We start from the raw sequence: 18,985 nt of genomic DNA on the forward strand, positions 1-18,985 counted from the left end.
GGTGCTGCTATGGTGACCAGCGCGCTGAGATAAGGGGGGACTTTACCTAGCAGGGTCTTGTAGATGACCTGGAACCAGTGGGTTTGGCGACGAGTATGAAGCGAGGGCCAGCCAACGAGAGTGTACAGGTCGCAGTGGTGGGTAGTATATGGGGCTTTGGTGACAAAACGGATGGCACTGTGATAGACTGCATCCAATTTATTGAGTAGGGTATTGGAGGCTATTTTGTAAATAACATCACCAAAGTCGAGGATTGGTAGGATGGTCAGTTTTACAAGGGTATGTTTGGCAGCATGAGTGAAGGATGCTGTGTTGCGGAATAGGAAGCCAATTCTAGATTTAACTTTGGATTGGAGATGTTGGATGTGAGTCTGGAAGGAGAGTTTACAGTCTAACCAGACACCTAGGTATTTGTAGCTGTCCACATATTCTAAGTCAGAGCCGTCCAGAGTAGTGATGTTGGACAGGCGGGCAGGTGCAGGCAGCGATCGTTTGAAGAGCATGCATTTAGTTTTACTTGTAATTAAGAGCAATTGGAGGCCACGGAAGGAGAGTTGTATGGCATTGAAGCTCGCCTGGAGGGTAGTTAACACAGTGTCCAAAGAAGGGCCAGAAGWATACAGAATGGTRTCGTCTGCGTAGAGGTGGATCAGAGACTCACCAGCAGCAAGAGCGACATCATTGATGTATACAGAGAAGAGAGTCGGTCCAAGAATTGAACCCTGTGGCACACCCATAGAGACTGCCAGAGGCCYGGACAACAGACCCTCCGATTTGACACACTGAACTCTATCAGAGAAGTAGTAGTTTTATAGAACTGCCTTCTGGAACATGTGAACTTTCATGTGCCTTAATAACAAACTTGTATGACATCTGTAAATACAAATACAATTGTTAAATTACGAGCCTAGTTTGTTTCACCACGGAAAAAGTCAGGAACCTTCCCACTCGCCATGATTGGCTGAGATAATAAATGGGCTGGACATGGCGAGAAATTAGTTCGGATTGATCCGCCATGTAGCACCTTCTGTCTATAACATGAGCTGATATGACTCTGAAAATGAATCAGACGATGAGGAAATCCTTAATGTTAGTAAAAACATTTTCATGAACCAGACATTATAGAGTCTTTTGATGACAGTGTTAGGGAAGAAACATCGATCAACAGTGTTGTTGTCACGGAAGAAGTTGACTGAGTGAGAACCAGAGGGACTTGACACAACGGGCCAAGCAAGCTGTGTAAATTAAACGGAAACGAAACAGGATGTCTTATTTAATGAAAGGGGTTGCAGTCTGCCGTGAAGCGTTCATCCCACGTATACGGATAAGAGTCGAGCCCTTTGATGCGTACGATCACATATTTGTGATCATTGTTGAGTGGTCCCTGCAGCGTATGATCACAAACGTGATTGGAACAGTAGCAACAGAACGTATGATACRACAAACGTGACTAAACAACATTGTTTTGTACTGATGGTAGAAATAAGGGTCTTCAAAACTKTATTCCTCAATTTCACATTTTATTGTAAAAGATAAATGCGAACTTCATCATTCAAACACAACACGGAACACATCCACAGCTAAACTCATTCCATAAACCAGTCTAAATAACAGGTTGCGCTGACAMAAAAAACWAAAACATAAGATAGCGAACTAACAGCTAGACTTGTTTACAATGTACCACATCTCTAGAGAGCACAGGGGAGAAACGTMATATTTTTTCGAAAAGAGATGCGTGTCAGGTAAGCTAACATAATCAAATCAAATTGTATTTGTCACGTGCCGAATACAACATTTAAAAAAATTGTTTTAACCTTTATTTAACTACGCAAGTCAGTTAAGAACACATTCTTAATTACAATGACAGCCTATCAAAAGGCCTCCTGCGGGGACGGGGGCTGGGATTAAAAATAAAAAAAATATAAAATATAAATATAGGACAAAACACACATCACGACAAGAGAGACAACACAACACTACATAAAGAAAGACCTAAGACAACATAGCAAGGCAGCAACACATGACAACACAGCATGGTAGCAACACAACATARCAACAACATGGTAGCAACACAACATTATAGCGACACAAAACATGGTAWAAACATTATTGGGCACAGACAAAAGCACAAACGAGGGCTAGGAGGTAGAGACAACAACACATCACACAAAGCAGCCRCAACTGTCAGTAAGAGTGTCCATGATTGAGTCTTTGAATGAAGAGTTAAAACTGTCCAGTTTGAGTGTTTGTTGCAGCTCGTTCCAGTCGCTAGCTGCAGCGAACTGAAAAGACGAGCGACCCAGGGATGTGTGTGCTTTGGGGACCTTTAACAGAATGTGACTGGCAGAAAGGGTGTTGTATGTGGAGGATGAGGACTGCAGTAGATATCTCAGATAGKGGGAGTGAGGCCTAAGAGGGTTTTATAAACAAGCRTCAACCAGTGGGTCTTGCGACGGGTATACAGAGATGACCAGTTTACAGAGGAGTAGAGTGCAGTGTGTCCTATAAGGAGCATTGGCAGCAATCTGATGGCCGAATGGTAAAGAACATCTAGCAGCTCGAGAGCACCCTTACCTGCCGATCTATAAATTACATCTCCGTAAACTAGCATGGGTAGGATGGTCATCTGAATCAGGGTTAGTTTGGCAGCAGGGGTGAAAGAGGACCGATTACAAAAGAGGAAACAAAGTCTAGATTTAACTTTAACCCTGCAGCTTTGATACAGTAGACTGTTCTCTACTGGAGCAACAAGTCTGACACCAACAGGTTCCTGAACAGCTTCCCCAAGCCATAGACTGTTCTCTACTGGAGCAACAAGTCNTTCCTGAACAGCTTCCCCAAGCCATAGACTGTTCTCTACTGGAGCAACAAGTCTGACACCAACAGGTTCCTGAACAGCTTCCCCAAGCCATAGACCGATAAATAGCTAACACAATGGCTACACAGACTATCTGCATTGACCCTTTTTTTTTTTTTGCACTCACACACACTCTCACTGACACTCCAACACACACACACGCGCGCGCACGCACGCACACTCACAATCATCATATAGGTTGCTACTACTATATCATTTATCCTGATGCCTATTCAGCTTGTCCCTTTACATATCTTCCCCTATCACTCCACTATCCCTGCAAATGGTTTTGGCACTGACCCTGGAACTGGCCCTGTTTATAGCTTACTTACTYTCTCGTGTTCTTCTTACTTCCCTTTACTTTATTTCATAGTATAATATGTGCACTACTGATGTTGATGAATCCATTGTTGGGAAAGAGCTCRCAAGAAAGGCATTTCACTGCACTTGTGCACGTGACAACGACACTTGAAACCCGAAACTTGAAAGTGTAGGCATACTGTTTTCACAAGCACATCAATATGATATTTACAACATMAAATGTTTTGGCTACACCTGTAGGGATATTAGTAGGTTTTCCCCGGGAAAGATCTCACAGCGGACGTAAGGAGAGACGAGACGAAACTAGCCAGAAGACTGGCCATTCAACCTGCCTTTACATGATGTGCTGACACTTTGAAAGTAAGTTGCAAGCTACTTTCGTAGCAATGCGTTGTAGAACGAGTGACAGAGAAATAATCAGCTAGATAGGCTAGCCAGCTGCAGCTATCCCAAGCTATGCTCGCTAGCTGCTGTCAGCTTGGCTAAACACAAGGTCAGTGCAGGCTTTGGCCTACACATAGAATGGCATTAGCAGACAATCTTAAAATGGTGAGTCGGTCGGGAAGGGAGAAGTGCGCAACTTCAAAACTTTGATCTCTCTATAGAAAAGCTAACTTAGCTAACCTCGCTGTATTCACTACCGCCCTTGTTTGTTGTGATTGAATGGGAAAGACACGCCCMAGAAAAATCCACATCAAACCACACCCCCGAGACAACTCCTGTTTGGCTTCCGCCGTGKCCGCCAGCATTTCTTAATCGCAAAGTGTCAAAACAAGGCCAAATCAGGAAGTTCAGTTGCTCTTTARAGTGTTGCAATAGGACACGTCTTACCTTTGTCGACGTGCATCCTCTTTGCTTCGTGGCTCATGTCGTGGGCCAGGTCTCCTTCTCTAGGCCCAGGCAGAATGCTCGGGGAGAGGCCCAGCAGAGCTTGGTTCATTTGGTTCATAGACAAACCATTCTGATGTATGGCTGGAGAGGAGAGAGAGAGTAGTACAGGTGAGCTAGAAGATGTCTTTTGTCTGTTCCGAGTTCACAAGTCCATGCCCTGTCTTTGGAAATGAACAGCTAGCTAACACATTTTTGAATTTTGAACATGTGGACAACTCAAAATAACTGTTCTTCAATCCTGGTCCCAGGGACCCATGGYGTGCAGGGTTTTGTTCCAGCCCAGCACTAATATACCTGATACAACTGATCAAATGAATCATCTAGAACTTGAGTAGTTGATTTAGGTGTGTAACCACTGGGCTGGAACAAAAAMCTGCACACCCAGGAATGAAGAGCACCACAACATTCCAACTCTAAAATCTATCGGTTCAGTACAACAACAACAAAATTTGGTTAGCAGAGTCGGTGTGTTTACTTGCGGCACTGAACACGCAGTTAGCCAGTCTGACTCGTTGCATGGGGAGGGAATAGGGGGACGTACGTATCCTGTCTGAGGAGCTCTCTGTGCGGACCGGCGAACTGGAGACACTGCTGCTGCGGTGGGACGATGGGTGGCTGCCGGGCCTCCTGCCGTCCTCTAAGGAAGGGGCGGGGGAGGGACTATCTGGGACACGCTCCTGTCAGCGACAGAGGGACATCMGTGACAAATGAGGTCCATGAAAGTAGATGCTGTGTAATCAACTGGCCATTTCCATAGTGCTTCCCTCTCCTTCGTCGCAGTCAAAAGTTCATTATAAGTTACTTTAAATGCCTAGAGCTATGTGTTTCTTATCCACAGTTTGTGTCTATTCTGCCACTTCACCTTGATGACTAAGGTGACCATTCTGCAGGGCAGGCTCTGTTTCTGTGCCACATCTTCCATGTTGGAATATAACAGTGTTTTGCATATATATATTTTTTGCCCTAGCACTAACACAGTTATGGTTCCCAAGGATCAGGATTGGGAAACACTGTCAWATAATGTCTTACTTTATAGTTTAGTATTATTATTATTAGAGCTTACTTTGATGACTGAGGTGACCATTCTGCAGGGCAGGCTCTGCTGCTGTGCGGCGGCGGCCATGTTGGCGATGGTGCTGAGGTGGTTCATCTGGCTCATCGCCATGGAAACAGAAGCAGGGGGCAAGCTGACAGGGATCAGGGGGTGGGGCATCATCATGAAGGGCAGTTCCAAACCTACAACAGGGGAGAAAGGGGATTGGTTAATGGAAACCATGAGTGGTTGGTTCATCTCGATTGGAGGACGTTGATTTTTTACATTTTGGGTAATTTGACAGAGGTAACTAATAAGGTCTGGGTTCAGTCGAAACCTGTCTTGGTAATGGTTATGTGGTGTCATTCACTATACCTTTGAGATAAGCATGCCCGCTATTTTTAGAGCTGGGTGGCTGGGTGGCCATGCTGGCATAACCTGATACTGATACTGACATGCCTTCTCATGCCATTGAATGCAAAAATAACTACATCAAATAATTATCATCAAACAACATCACACTCATTTCCTGTAATAATATCAGCAAAATGTATTAAACTTGGTCCTTCCTTACAGTATATTTTTTAAAACCTTATCCCAAGCACTTCACGGGGTATCATTCCATATTAACATAAGAGACGTAAATGTTTAACACATGTTAATAATAGATACCGTTACAATAATTGTAATGAAAATGGCAATGGTGATAACTATATGTACACAATAAWTCAAAGCCACACTAAATGTACTGGGTAGAGTGTTATGAAATGTAATGTCGTGTCATGTTTTAAACTGTATATAACTTAATGAAGCTGGATCTTAATGAAGCTGGATCCCAGGAAGAGTAGCTGCTGCCTTGGCGATCCTTCATAAAATACACGTAAATGATTCTGTGTTGAACAAAAGGTCCACGTTATGGAAATAACGCTTGCTACTTACACATCAGGAATTATCTCAGTCTGTGTCCCAAATGGCATCCTATTCCCTTTATCGTGTGCTACTCTTTATCGTGTGCTACTCTTGGACCCATGGTCAAAAGTAGTGCACTATATAGTGAATAGGGTGCCATTTGGGAAGCACTTCACTGCGAAAAACCTCTCCACGCTGAACGAGCTACACCACAGTTCAAGCAAGTCTGATTTTTAACTCTTACAAACAGCAGGGATTTTTCATTTCGCCTCCGTTCTGTAACCCGTATTACATTACCTCATCACATGATCGGATATCTTACAAATGTTTGAAATTGTTCCATTTCAGCTCGGCAATAGTACTCTAATTGGTCAAAGTCAAGACGTTAGTCGGACAAAAATGTAAGGAACAGCATTGGGAATAGTGTAGGCCGGCGCTCCACTCTGCCTGTAGCTGATACAGTATAATGAACAACTTTCAAAGGACACGAACACACACAGAAGGTCAGAGCTAGGTGTCTGTCCCCGAAACCACAGCTCTCCTTTCAGCACCCCCACCTCCTTTTTGGAGTGCTTTGAACTTGGTGGGCTCAAAAGTGACTGGGAACATTTTTGTCCTCTTCCTTCGCCACTCAGATGTTTCCCACTGAAGTGCTTTAAAAAAAAATCCCAACGCCTCACAGAAGCTACTGAATCTGACTAAGCCCCGCTGTAGATTTTCTTTTGGCAACTTGGCTCAAGGTAAAAAGCCTAAAGAACAAGACGAGAACAAACACCACTAGAACCACCACCACAGAAAGCTAATCCACAAAACAACTCTGCTTTTGCGACAAAACATCCGTTGGCAACAAGGGACAAGGCGATCAACACCGCAAGGAAATCCTCAAAAGACAAGGACACTGTTTGTGAAATGAAAGGCAAGGAGGTACTCCTTCTCTCCATTGTTCTCTCCTATTCCTCCTGAATCATGTTGATTTCCATAAGAAAGATGGCATGCATATCCCGAGTGGTGAGCATCCCCAAGCATGAAGAAGCAAGGGAGATTAAAGGCATAAGGCAAGGGTGCACCTAAAGGTCCAGCCACCATTCTCGTTCGAGTACCAACTCTGAAACAATTACCTCGTGGGCTCAATTAAAACAGCACCACAGTGGGCCTGATGGCAGGGGTACTTACAGTGAGACAACATGGAGAGGCCCACTATGTCTGTATCTACGTTTCAAAGGTACTCAAGGGCCAGAAAGGGGAGTGCGATCCTGCCTTTGAGGGATACGCACGAGCAAGTGCGCACACACACACACATGCAAAGCAGGCATGTGCAAGAACATGCAGACTTGAAAACACACACTGCGTCTGACTACATCTTAAGGAAACCAACTCACACAGAAGGGGAGAGAGATAGCCTGAGACTGATGTGACTTTGCTTCTGTCATTCAAATGCACGGTCGAGAAGGAACCTGCAGGTAAGCATTTCTTTGGACGGTGTATGCCAATTATATCCCGTRCATACGACAAATAAAAACTTGAAACTATAAACTTAAAACACACACATCCTTGAGTGATCTCGTGTGTTAGCCGCTGTGATCCTATGGTATGTCTTGTTCTGAAGGGCAGACGGATGGGCATACAGTAGAGGACTCTAGGGGTCTTAATCTCACTCCTTATGTGTTGGCCCCCCTTTCACGTTCCACCATCCTCAAGCGATGATTCCTCCATAAAGGCCCATTCGGTTGACTGTAAGGGAACCTGCTGTAGGCCAAGACGAGTTCACCTAGTCCTTTCATTGGGGACTGGAAGGCACTGGGCGCAGGTTGGATTGGTTGGATTCAATGTCATAGATGTCAGGTGCTGTTGGGAAATAGCTGAGTGTCTGTTTATTTTGAGTGGATGTTTTTTCAGACATCTTGTTTCTCTCTTTGTTTCGGAAGCGATGCAGGTACTTTTCCCAGGTACTTACATGGTGGATTTATAGGGAATGGGTTAGAATTAGGTTGGTGTGTGTGTGTGTATAGTGGTTTGTGTGTGTGTGTGTGTGTGTGTGTGTGTGTGTGTGTGTGTGTGTGTTGTGTGTGTGTGTGTGTGTGTGTTGTGTGTGTGTTGTGGTTTGTGTGTGTGGTGTGGTGTGTGTGTGTGTAAAAGACTTTTGTGGATTTTTAGTTGTTGCTTCTCCTACCGCCTACGACAAGTCTAATTTCTAGTGATTCATTGTAATGTAACAATTCTCCAACATTACCACATGAACAAATCAAGTCAATATACATGTTTTTGGACAAACTGAAAAAGGATGTAACTTGATCAACATTTAAGTACGTGAGGTTTTAATTCAACCATATCTCCAGATGCATTCCATTTGTCAGAACGGTCATTCCCCCAGTACAGTAGTCCAACTGATGCGAGTTGAATCCCCATGTGTTGCTTCCCTATTGAAGGGCAAAACAAGTCATTGACCTGGAGTAGGCCTAATCCCTAGGGACTTCCAAAGGTGAACTCCTACTTAGCTACCGCCATTAAAACTCCAACTCCAATCACGTATTACTCAGAGAAACAGCTCAAGCTATTAGCTTGGGTAACACAGCACTTCGGGAGAGCACGCGTGAATCAGCAACGATCCAAATCATGGAGGAGAAATGGAATGAATTCAAATACCGTTTGGAGAGATCACCATGAAAAAGGTGTTGTGTAGGTCTGGAAAACGACAAGCGGGATCAAGCATTAATACAAAATCAGTTGATGAAGGGTTTAAAATGATTAAAAAGAGGACAATAATTGCAACCTTTTTCAATGATAAAAATGACTGAGCCATTAACCTGCAGCGAAGCAATCTCCTCTATCGTTAATCCTGCTGGTGTTCTAGCGGTGTGTGTGTGTGTGTGTAACTGTGCCTAAATGAATGCACAAGTGTGTGTGTGTGTGTGTGTGTGTGTGTGTGTGTGTGTGTGTGTGTGTGTGTGTGTGTGTGTGTGTGTGTGTGTGCATACGTTTATTTGTGTGTGTGTGTGTTAACAGGAGTCCTGATGGAGACAGCTATTGTAACCACCTTTTCCAACAACAGGGCATCCTCTGGGTATTAATAGCATATTAATCCAAAAATATCGGATTGTATACCTAGCCTTCCAAAAAGCCCACAGACCTCTGTCTAGGTACCAACCAGCAGTCCTGTCTCCTTTTAGCTACGGAATGGCTAGATTTCCCTTGACAAAATTTAAACCAGCTCTCTGTCACTTTATTATCTCTTCAACTGAATGATTTATTGTTKGTGGAGCGATAGAGAAACGAAAGAGAGAGAGATTACATTTCSAGCCACAGCGCAGACTCTTTCTCTAACTCCCTCTGTCCAGGAAAAAGGCTCCCGACAAACAATAATGTCAGCTGTAATTGATCAGAGGTCGGCGCCCGGGCCTCGGGTAAAAGCTCCCCTATTAAAGCGACAATCAGCTCTATCTGGGGCCGAGCGGCCTCCTCAGACGCTAGGGCCAATGAAGCTGTCTAACTCTGCTATTTACCTTCTTTTAACTGGAAAAGGGGATGAGATGTACTGTAAGAGACAGCAAGGGCTAGAGAGGATCTCTCCAGGCCTCCCTCTCTCTCTCTGTCTCTCTCTCTCTCATTGGTGAAGTAGGAACGTGCGGACGTCTGTGGAATGCGTAATTGGTTGCATGCCGCAGCCAAAGCTGAGGGATCCGTACGCTAGCTAATTAAATGGCTTGTTTCAAGCCTATCCGTCTTTGTTTTAGCAAGGGGCTCAGGGCTTCGGAACAACGGATTGGTACATGCTGTTGTCAAACTTAAGCTCATTCGTATGTGGTCGGTCCCTTTGATTTGGATTGGGATTGATTTGTACTGTGTTGTTAATAAGTCTCTTTTTGCATTCATGGTACAGAGACGTGTTTCTCTTCTGATCTGTCGAAATCTATAAATGGCACCATTTTAATCAAACTGCTAGAATTACTTCCTGTGTATGAATATACAGTATTCACATACTCCAAAACAATCTAGGCTATTCTACTAATTAATCTCATAAAAATGCCCACATGTTGCTGGTGGGAAAGCTGTGGTGCACACATATGGTCTATAGGTGTGGGACTTTTTTGTGGTCGCGTTCACATCAAATCCAATCAAATTTTATTGGTCACATACACATGGTTAGCAGATGTTAATGCGAGTGTAGGAAAGTGCTTGTGCTTCTAGTTCTGACAGTGCAGTAACATCTAACAAGTAATCTAACAAATTCACGACTACCTTATACAAACAAGGTTAAAGGGATGAATAAGAATATGTACATATAAATATATGGATGAGCGATGGCCATGCGGCATAGGCAAGATGCAGTAGATGGTATAGAGTACAGTATATACATATGAGATGAGTAATGTAGGGTATGTAAACATTATATAAAGTGGCGTTGTTTAAAGTGACTAGTGATACTTTTATTACATCCCATTTTTAATGATAAAAAAATATATAAAGTGGTCAGAGATTTGAGTCAGTATGTTGGCAGCAGCCACTCAATGTTAGTGATGGCTGTTTAACAGTCTGATGGCCTTGAGATAAAAGCTGTTTTTCCAGTCTCTCGGTCCCAGCTTTGATGCACCTGTACTGACCTCGCCTTCTGGATGATAGCGGGGTGAACAGGCAGTGGCTCGGGTGGTTGTTGTCCTTGATGATCTTTTTGGCCTTCCTGTGACATCGGGGGTGTAGGTGTCTTGGAGGGCAGGTAGTTTGCCCCGGTGATGCGTTGTGCAGACCAGACTACCCTCTGGAGAGCATTGCGGTTGTGGGCGGAACAATTGTCGTACCAGGCGGTGATACAGCCAGACAGGATGCTCTCGATTGTGCATCTGTAAAAGTCTGTGAGGGTTTTAGGTGACAAGGCAAATTTCTGTTGCGCCTTCTTCAGCATGCTGTCTGTGTGGGTGGACAATTTCAGTTTGTCAGTGATGTGTTCGCTGAGGAACTTAAAACTTTCCACCTTCTCCACTACTGTCCAGTCGATGTGTTTCCTGAAGTCCAAAATCATCTCCTTTGTTTTGTTGACGTGAGAGGTTATTTTCCTGACACCACACTCTGAGGGCCCTCACCTCCTCCCTGTAGGCCGTCTCGTTGTTGTTGGTAATCAAGCCTACCACTGTAGTGTCGTCTGCAAACTTGATGATTGAGTTGGAGGCGTGCATGGATACGCAGTCATAGGTGAAAAGTCCAGGACCCAGTTGCACAGGGCGGGGTCAAGACCCAGGGTCTCAAGCTTAATGACGAGTTTGGAGGGTACTATGGTGTTAAATGCTGAGCTGTAGTCAATGAACAGCATTCTTACATAGGTATTGTGATGGCGATTGCATCGTCTGTGGAACTATTGAGGCGGTAAGCAAATTGGAGTGGGTCTAGGGTATCAGGTAGGGTGGAAGTGATATGATCCTTGACTCGTCTCTCAAAGCTCTTCATGATGACAGAAGTGAGTGCTACGGGGCGATAGTCATTTAGTTCAGTTACCTTAGCTTTCTTGGGAACAGGAACATTGGTGGCCCTCTTGAAGCATGTGGGGACAGCAGACTGGGATAGGGATTGATTGAATATGTCCGTAAACACACCAGCCAGCTGGTCTGCGCATGCTCTGAGGATGCGGCTAGGGATGCCATCTGGGCCGGCAGCCTTGCGAGGGTTAACACGTTTAAATGTTTACTCACGTTGGCTGGGATGAAGGAGAGCCCCCAGTCTTTGGTAGCGGGCTGTGTCAGTGGCACTGTATTGTCCTCAAAGCGAGCATAGAATTGTTTTAATTTGTCTGGGAGCAAGACGTCGGTGTCCGCGACGGGGCTGGTTTTCTTTTTGTAATCTATGATGGACTGTAGACCTGCCACATACGTCTTGTGTTGAATTGTTGGGGATTTGGTTGGTTTTGCACCCAAAACCCATAAGGAACAAATGGCTAAATGAAAGAATGGTTGCGTCCTAAATAGCAACCATATGTCCTTCATAGTGCACTACTTTTGACCAGAGCTCTATGGGCCCTGGTCAAAAGTAATGCACTGTAGGAACAGGATACCATTCAGGATATAGCCAATGGCTCTGAGGCTGTGGGTACTTTTAGTGGTCTTCCAGTACCATACAGTATATCTTTACTGTAAGTACTAATCTCTTTAGAATGCAACAGCACAGCCTTATTAGGTGGATGGGCCATGAAACTCCATCAGAAGGGAGAGGAAGCCATAGGAAATAGAAAATAACATAGTGTAGCCTGCTATTGTGGCAGTGCAATGGGCTGTTCTCTCTCTCTCTCTCTCTCTCTCTCTCTCCTCTCTCTCTCTCTCTCTCTCTCTCTCTCTCTCTCTCTCTCTCTCTCTCTCTCTCTCTCTTCTCTCTCTCTCTCTCTCTCTCTCTCTCTCTCTCTCTCTCTCTCTCTCTCTCTCTCTCTCTCTCTCTCTTCCTCTCTCTCCTTCTCTCTCTCTCTCTCTCTCTCTCTCTCTCTCTCTCTCTCTCTCTCACACACACACGCACACACATAATCACGCACACACATAATCACGCACACACACACACACATACATACTCACGCACACATACTCACGCACACGCTCAGTCAAGGCTGGTGAGTCCTGTAGCTCATTAATGGGGTGAGGGAGGAAGGTACTGGTCTTTGATTTAGCTACCCACAGCCCGTGTGTCATTGAGGGGTACTTTTAAGCCTTTTGTGTTTACACACTTAATGTTGAAAGTAAATAAACCATCTTGGCTTTGTGTGCTATACCTTTATAAAAAAAAATGTAACCTTTATTTACCTAGGCAAGTCAGTTAAGAGCAAATTCTTATTTACAATGCCGTCCTATCAAAAGGCAAAAGGCCTCCTGCAGGGACAGTGCTGGGATAAAAAATAAACAATAATAATAAATATATAGGACAGAATACACATCACGACAAGAGAGACACCACAAYGCTTCATAAAGAGAGACCTAGGACAATAGCATAGTAAGGCAGCAACACATGACAACAATATGGTAGCAAGACAACATAACAACAACATGGTAGCAACACAACATGGTAGCACCTCAGAGACACCAATACTCCTTAGACGGCCCACAAGAACAGAATGGTCTACCATWTCTAAAACTTTGGCCAAGTCAATAAAAATWGCAGCACAACATTGCTTAGAAACAAGGGCAATRGTGACAACATTTAGCACCTTTAAGGTTGCAGTGACACATCCATAACCTGTGCGGAAACCAGATTCTATACCAGAGAGAATACTACAGACATCAAGAAAGCCAGTCAGCTGATTATTGACAAGTTTTTCCAAACACTTTTGATAAACAGGACAACATAGAAAAAGGCCTTTACAGTTAAGATCAGCTTGATCTCTCCCTTTAAAATGAATGATGCACTGTGGCTGCCTTCCAAGCAATGGAACCTCCCCAGACAGGAGAGACAGGTTAAAAAGGTCAGAGATAGGCTTGGCGATGACAGGGGCAGCAACCTTAAGAAAGAAAGGGCCTAAACCATCTGACTCAGATGTTTTTTTGTTTTAAGGAGCTCCTTTAGCCCCTCGGACTCAGTGACCGCCTGCAGGGAGAAACTATGTAGACGGGCAGACCTCTCATGTGTCACGCCCTGACCTTAGAGATCCTTTTTATTCTCTATTTTGGTTAGGTCACGGTGTGACTAGGGTGGGTACTCTAGTTTTTGCATTTCTATGTTGGCCTGGTATGGTTCCCAATCAGATGCAGCTGTCTATCGTTGTCTCTGATTGGGGATCATATTTAGGCAGCCTTTTTTCCACCTGTTTYGTGTGGGATCTTGTTTTTGTGTAGTGCCTGTGAGCACTGCATTTGCTTCACGTTTCGTTATTGTTTATTGTTTTCTTTGTGAGTTTCATCTAACAAACACGTGGAACTCTGCGTACGCTGCGCCTTGGTCCATTTCTAACAACGATCGTGACATCATGTGTGTATGTGAGACGACCTTCCGTCCTCTCACATATACACTCGGTTACACACATGACGGCGGAAAGCTATTTGCACAAACAAAGAGGTGTAAACATGTAAACGTACATGTGCAGACACACACTGAGACAATTATGTGTAAATGTCTCCAAACAGCACAGTACAGCACGCACACACTCACAGGCACACACACAGTCACACACACCAATTCCACAGCAAATGGCTACATTACCAGCTAATTCACATCAACAAACAGAACGGTGGGTTTGTTTACCTTGTCGTGATTAAAGAGATACACACACCTTCGAATGTTTCACGTGGGAACACTTTCCAACTTACGTCATGTAATGTCATGTAATTGAATGTTAGAGAAAGTAATGATAAGAAAACATGTTTGGTTTGATGAGGTAGCATAATGACTTGCCTCCCGCTTGACCGGTATGCACACATGTACGCACACATGCACTCACACACACATCCAGTTTAGCATGTGGTCGGAATTACCCAGGAGACAGACCATGTTGTTTCTCCTGTAAGTGTATGAAAATGCTTCCGCCAGCCGCCTACTCCAGATGACTGAGACTGGGATCCAATCAGCTGCRGATTGCGCTTTTCCACGGATGTATCGCTTTCAGAACTGGGTTTGAAAGAAAGTGTCAACTCCCTCCATCTGGGATAATCAATCAAAACACATTTGATTGATTGATTCAATCCACATCACACTACTGACAAATCAAATATATTTCAAAAGTCCGTTGTACATCAGTGGATGTCACAAACCCAGCCTAAAACCCCAAAGASAAAACAATGCAGGTGTCGAAGCAGCTGCAAGTAAAACTATAATTCTGTTTAGATCCTTCTGTCGTGGAATATATATGCAGTATCTCTCTGTGATTTGATGAGCATTACATTTGTCAGAAACAAAAACAAGATGATAGGTCTTTCATATGGTCTCACACTTTCTCACCAGATACTTCCACAAATTCTAATTTTACAATTGAAACACGTGTTCGAAAATAACAAGCCACGCTAAATGTTGACCCTAAATGACCAATGGCAGCATCCATGTAACGCAGTAGACAACTTGAGGGACAGAGGTTATATAGACCAGGGTGATGTTCATTGGGCACCAAACGTTAGAAAACCGACTGAAACCTTGAGGGACTACCAAAACTTGTCCAGTAAGAAAGGTTTATTTTCACTTTCTGTTGCATGCACACAGACACAAACACAGGCATACCCACACAACCCATTACTTGCAGCTGTTACTACTGAGGGTGGAATATATCCCCGGCCAATCAAAAGAGCTCTCCTCTCGATGACAGTGACAACCCGAGCAGACAGCGAGATGAAGTCCRTGCGATACTTAGCAAAAGGCCTCTCCCTGTTTTAAAGAGATTGCTTTCAGTCAATTGGCGAGCCGTTTGACTCGTGCTCCCCTAGTGAAATATATTGACGAACGCTATCCATCACGCCMCTCTCCGCCGTCACATTACCTCCGTTACAAATGGCACCCTATTCCCTATGTAGTGGACTACTTYTGACCAGTGCCCATCGGTTTCATAGGGAATAAGGTGCCATTTGAGCATTGGTTTGATTGTGCTGGTCTCCAGATCATCTATTTTAATGATAAAATTAGCTTCACTSGCTCCGTTCTCTCCGTCCACAACCATCGTTCCTTCAGAGAAAATGTGTACAATCTGTCATAATGCTAACGATTTCAATGCATCGGGATGATGTGATGTCACTTATGTGAATATCGCAAACGCAATTAGGTGAAGTGTGTATTATTTTTATTCATATCTGTATTGTATTAATTTATATCGGAATCGGAGTGATGTGTAAACAGTAATGTTAAAATTAGCAACTTAAATCCATTTGTCTGTAGGTTTTTAGAAATGTGTCTTAACAGGAAAAACCTGTTTTCTCTCGACATATTTGTTGAAGGATTTGAAACACACAATTGAAAAGAAATGCCTGTTCGTTCACAGTGTGAAGGTTGAATTGAATAGAAATGCCCGTTTGTTCACAGTGTGAAGGTTGAATTGAATAGAAATGCCTGTTGCCACTGTGAACAACACGGGCTTTCGATTGTCAATTCAACCTTCGCACGTTGAACACAACGGGCATTTCTATTCAATTCAATCCTTCACACTGTGAACAAACAGGCATTTCTATTCAATTCAACCTTCACAACTGTGAACAAACGGGCATTTCTATTCAATTCAACCTTCACACTGTGAACAAACAGGCATTTCTATTCAATTCAACCTTCACACTGTGAACAAACGGGGATTTCTATTCAATTCAACCTTCAACTGTGAACAAACGGCATTTCTATTCATTCAACTTCACACTGTGAACAACAGGCATTTCTATTAATTCAACCTTCACACTGTGAACAAACGGCATTTCTATTCAATTCAACCTTCACACTGTGAACGAAACGGCCATTTCTATTAAATTCAACCTTCACACTGTGAACAAACGGGCATTTCTATTAATTCAACCTTCACACTGTGAACAAACAGGCATTTCTATTCAATTCAACCTTCACACTGTGAACAAACAGGCATTTCTATTCAATTCAACCTTCACACTGTGAACGAACAGGCATTTCTATTCAATTCAACCACACTGTGAACAAACAGGCATTTCTATTCAATTCAACCTTCACCTGTGAACAAACGGGCATTTCTATTCAATTCAACTTCACACTGTGAACAAACAGGCATTTCTATTCAATTCAACCTTCGCACTGTGAACAAACGGCATTTCTATTCAATTCAACCTTCACACTGTGAACAACAGGCATTCTATTAATTCAACCTTCGCTGGAACAACGGGCATTTCTATTCAATTCAACCTTCGCACTGTGAACAAACAGGCATTTCTATTAAATTCAACCTTCACACTGTGCAAAACAGGCATTTCTATTCAATTCAACCTTCACACTGTGAACAAACAGGCATTTCTATTCAATTCAACCTTACACTGTGAACAAACAGGCATTTCTATTCAATTCAACCTTCACACTGTGAACCACAGGCATTTCTATTCAATTCAACCTTCGCACTGTGAACGAACAGGCATTTTTATTCAATTCAACCTTCGCACTGTGAACGAACGGGCATTTCTATTCAATTCAACCTTCACACTGTGAACAACAGCATTTTCTATTAATTCAACTTCACACTGTGAACAAACAGGCATTTCTATTGAATTCAACCTTCGCACTGTGAACAACGGGCATTTCATTCAATTAACCTTCACACTGTGAACAACAGGCATTTCTATTCAATTCAACCTTCACACTGTGAACAAACAGGCATTTCTATTGAATTCAACTTCACACTGTGAACGAACAGGCATTCTATTTCAATTCAACCTTCACACTGTGAACAAACAGGCATTTCTATTCAATTCAACCTTCACACTGTGACAAACAGCATTTCTATTCAATTCAACCTTCACGACTGTGAACAAACGGGCATTTCTATTCAATTCAACCTTCACACTGTGAACAAACAGGCATTTCTATTCAATTTCAACCTTCACACTGTGAACAAACAGGCATTTCTATTCAATTCAACCTTCACACTGTGAACAAACGGGCATTTCTATTCAATTCAACTTCACACTGTGAACGAACAGGCATTTCTTATTCAATTCAACCTTCACACTGTGAACAAACGGCATTTCTATTCAATTCAACCTTCACACTGTGAACGAACAGGCATTTCTTTCAATTGTGTGTTTCAAATCCTTCAACAAATATGTCGAGAGAAAACAGTTTTCCTGTAAGACACATTTCTAAAAACCTACAGACAAATGGATTTAAGTTGCTATTTTAACATTACTGTTTACACATCACTCCGATTCCATAAACAATACAGATATGATAAAAATAATACACACTTCACCTAATTGCGTTTGCGATATTCCATAAGTGACATCACACATCCCGATGCATTGAAATCTTAGCATTATGACAGATTGTACACACTTTCTCTGAAGGAACGATCGTTGTGACGGAGAGAACGGACGCGAGTGAAGCTAATTTTATCATTAAAATAGATGATCGGAGACCAGCACAAATCAAACCAATGCTCAATGGCACCTTATTCCCTATGAAACGATGGCACTGGTCAAAGTAGTCCACTACATAGGGAATAGGGTGCCATTTGTACGGAGGTAATGTGACGGCGGAGAGGGCGTGATGGATTGCGTTCGTCAATATATTTCACTAGGGAGCACGAGTCAAACGGCTCGCCAATTGACTGAAAGCAATCTCTTTAAAACAGGGAGAGGCCTTTTGCTAAGTATCGCAGGACTTCATCTCGCTGTCTGCTCGGGTTGTCACTGTCATCGAAGAGGAGAGCTTTTTGATTGGCCGGGGATATATTCCACCCTCAGTAGTAACAGCTGCAAGTAATGGGTTTGTGTGGTATGCCTGTGTTTGTGTCTGTGTGCAATGCAAACAGAAAGGTGAAATAAACCTTTCCTTACTGGACAAGTTGGTGTCCCTCAAGGTTTCAGTCGGTTTTCTAACGTTTGGTGCCAATGAACATCACCTGGTCTATATAACCTCTGTCCCTCAAGTTTGTCTACTGCGTTACATGGATGCTGCCATTGGTCATTTAGGGTCAACATTTAGCGTGGCTTGTTATTTCGACACGTGTTTCAATTGTAAAATTAGAATTTGTGGAAGTATCTGGTGAGAAAGGTGAGACCATATGAAAACCTATCACTTGTTTTTGTTTCTGACAAATGTAATGCTCATCAAATCACAGAGAGATACCTGCATATATATCCACGACAGAAGGATCTAAACAGAATATAGTTTTACTTGCAGCTGCTTCGACACCTGCATTGTTTTTCTTTGGGGTTTTTAGGCTGGGTTTGTGACATCCACTGATGTACACGGACTTTGAAATATATTTGATTTGTCAGTAGTGTGATGTGGATTGAATCAATCAATCAAATGTGTTTTGATTGATTACTCCAGATGGAGGAGTTGACACTTTTTTCAAACCCAGTTCTGAA

At 43.2% G+C, this 18,985-nt stretch overlaps 1 protein-coding gene across 1 annotated transcript in view; it reads right to left on the reverse strand.

The window, feature by feature from the left end:
• LOC111959855 (dachshund homolog 1-like) overlaps nt 1-18,985 on the reverse strand; it is a 315,508-nt gene that overhangs the window by 74,998 nt on the left and 221,525 nt on the right. Inside the window, exons 4-6 of the mRNA XM_023981681.2 lie at nt 5,133-5,305; nt 4,545-4,746; nt 4,010-4,150 (exon numbers count right to left, since the gene is read on the reverse strand). Of these exons, the coding sequence (XP_023837449.1) occupies nt 4,010-4,150; nt 4,545-4,746; nt 5,133-5,305 (516 nt within the window). The remainder of the gene's footprint in view (nt 1-4,009; nt 4,151-4,544; nt 4,747-5,132; nt 5,306-18,985) is intronic.

This window comes from Salvelinus sp. IW2-2015, linkage group LG36 (assembly GCF_002910315.2).
Source record: "Salvelinus sp. IW2-2015 linkage group LG36, ASM291031v2, whole genome shotgun sequence".
Taxonomy (NCBI): domain Eukaryota; kingdom Metazoa; phylum Chordata; class Actinopteri; order Salmoniformes; family Salmonidae; genus Salvelinus; species Salvelinus sp. IW2-2015.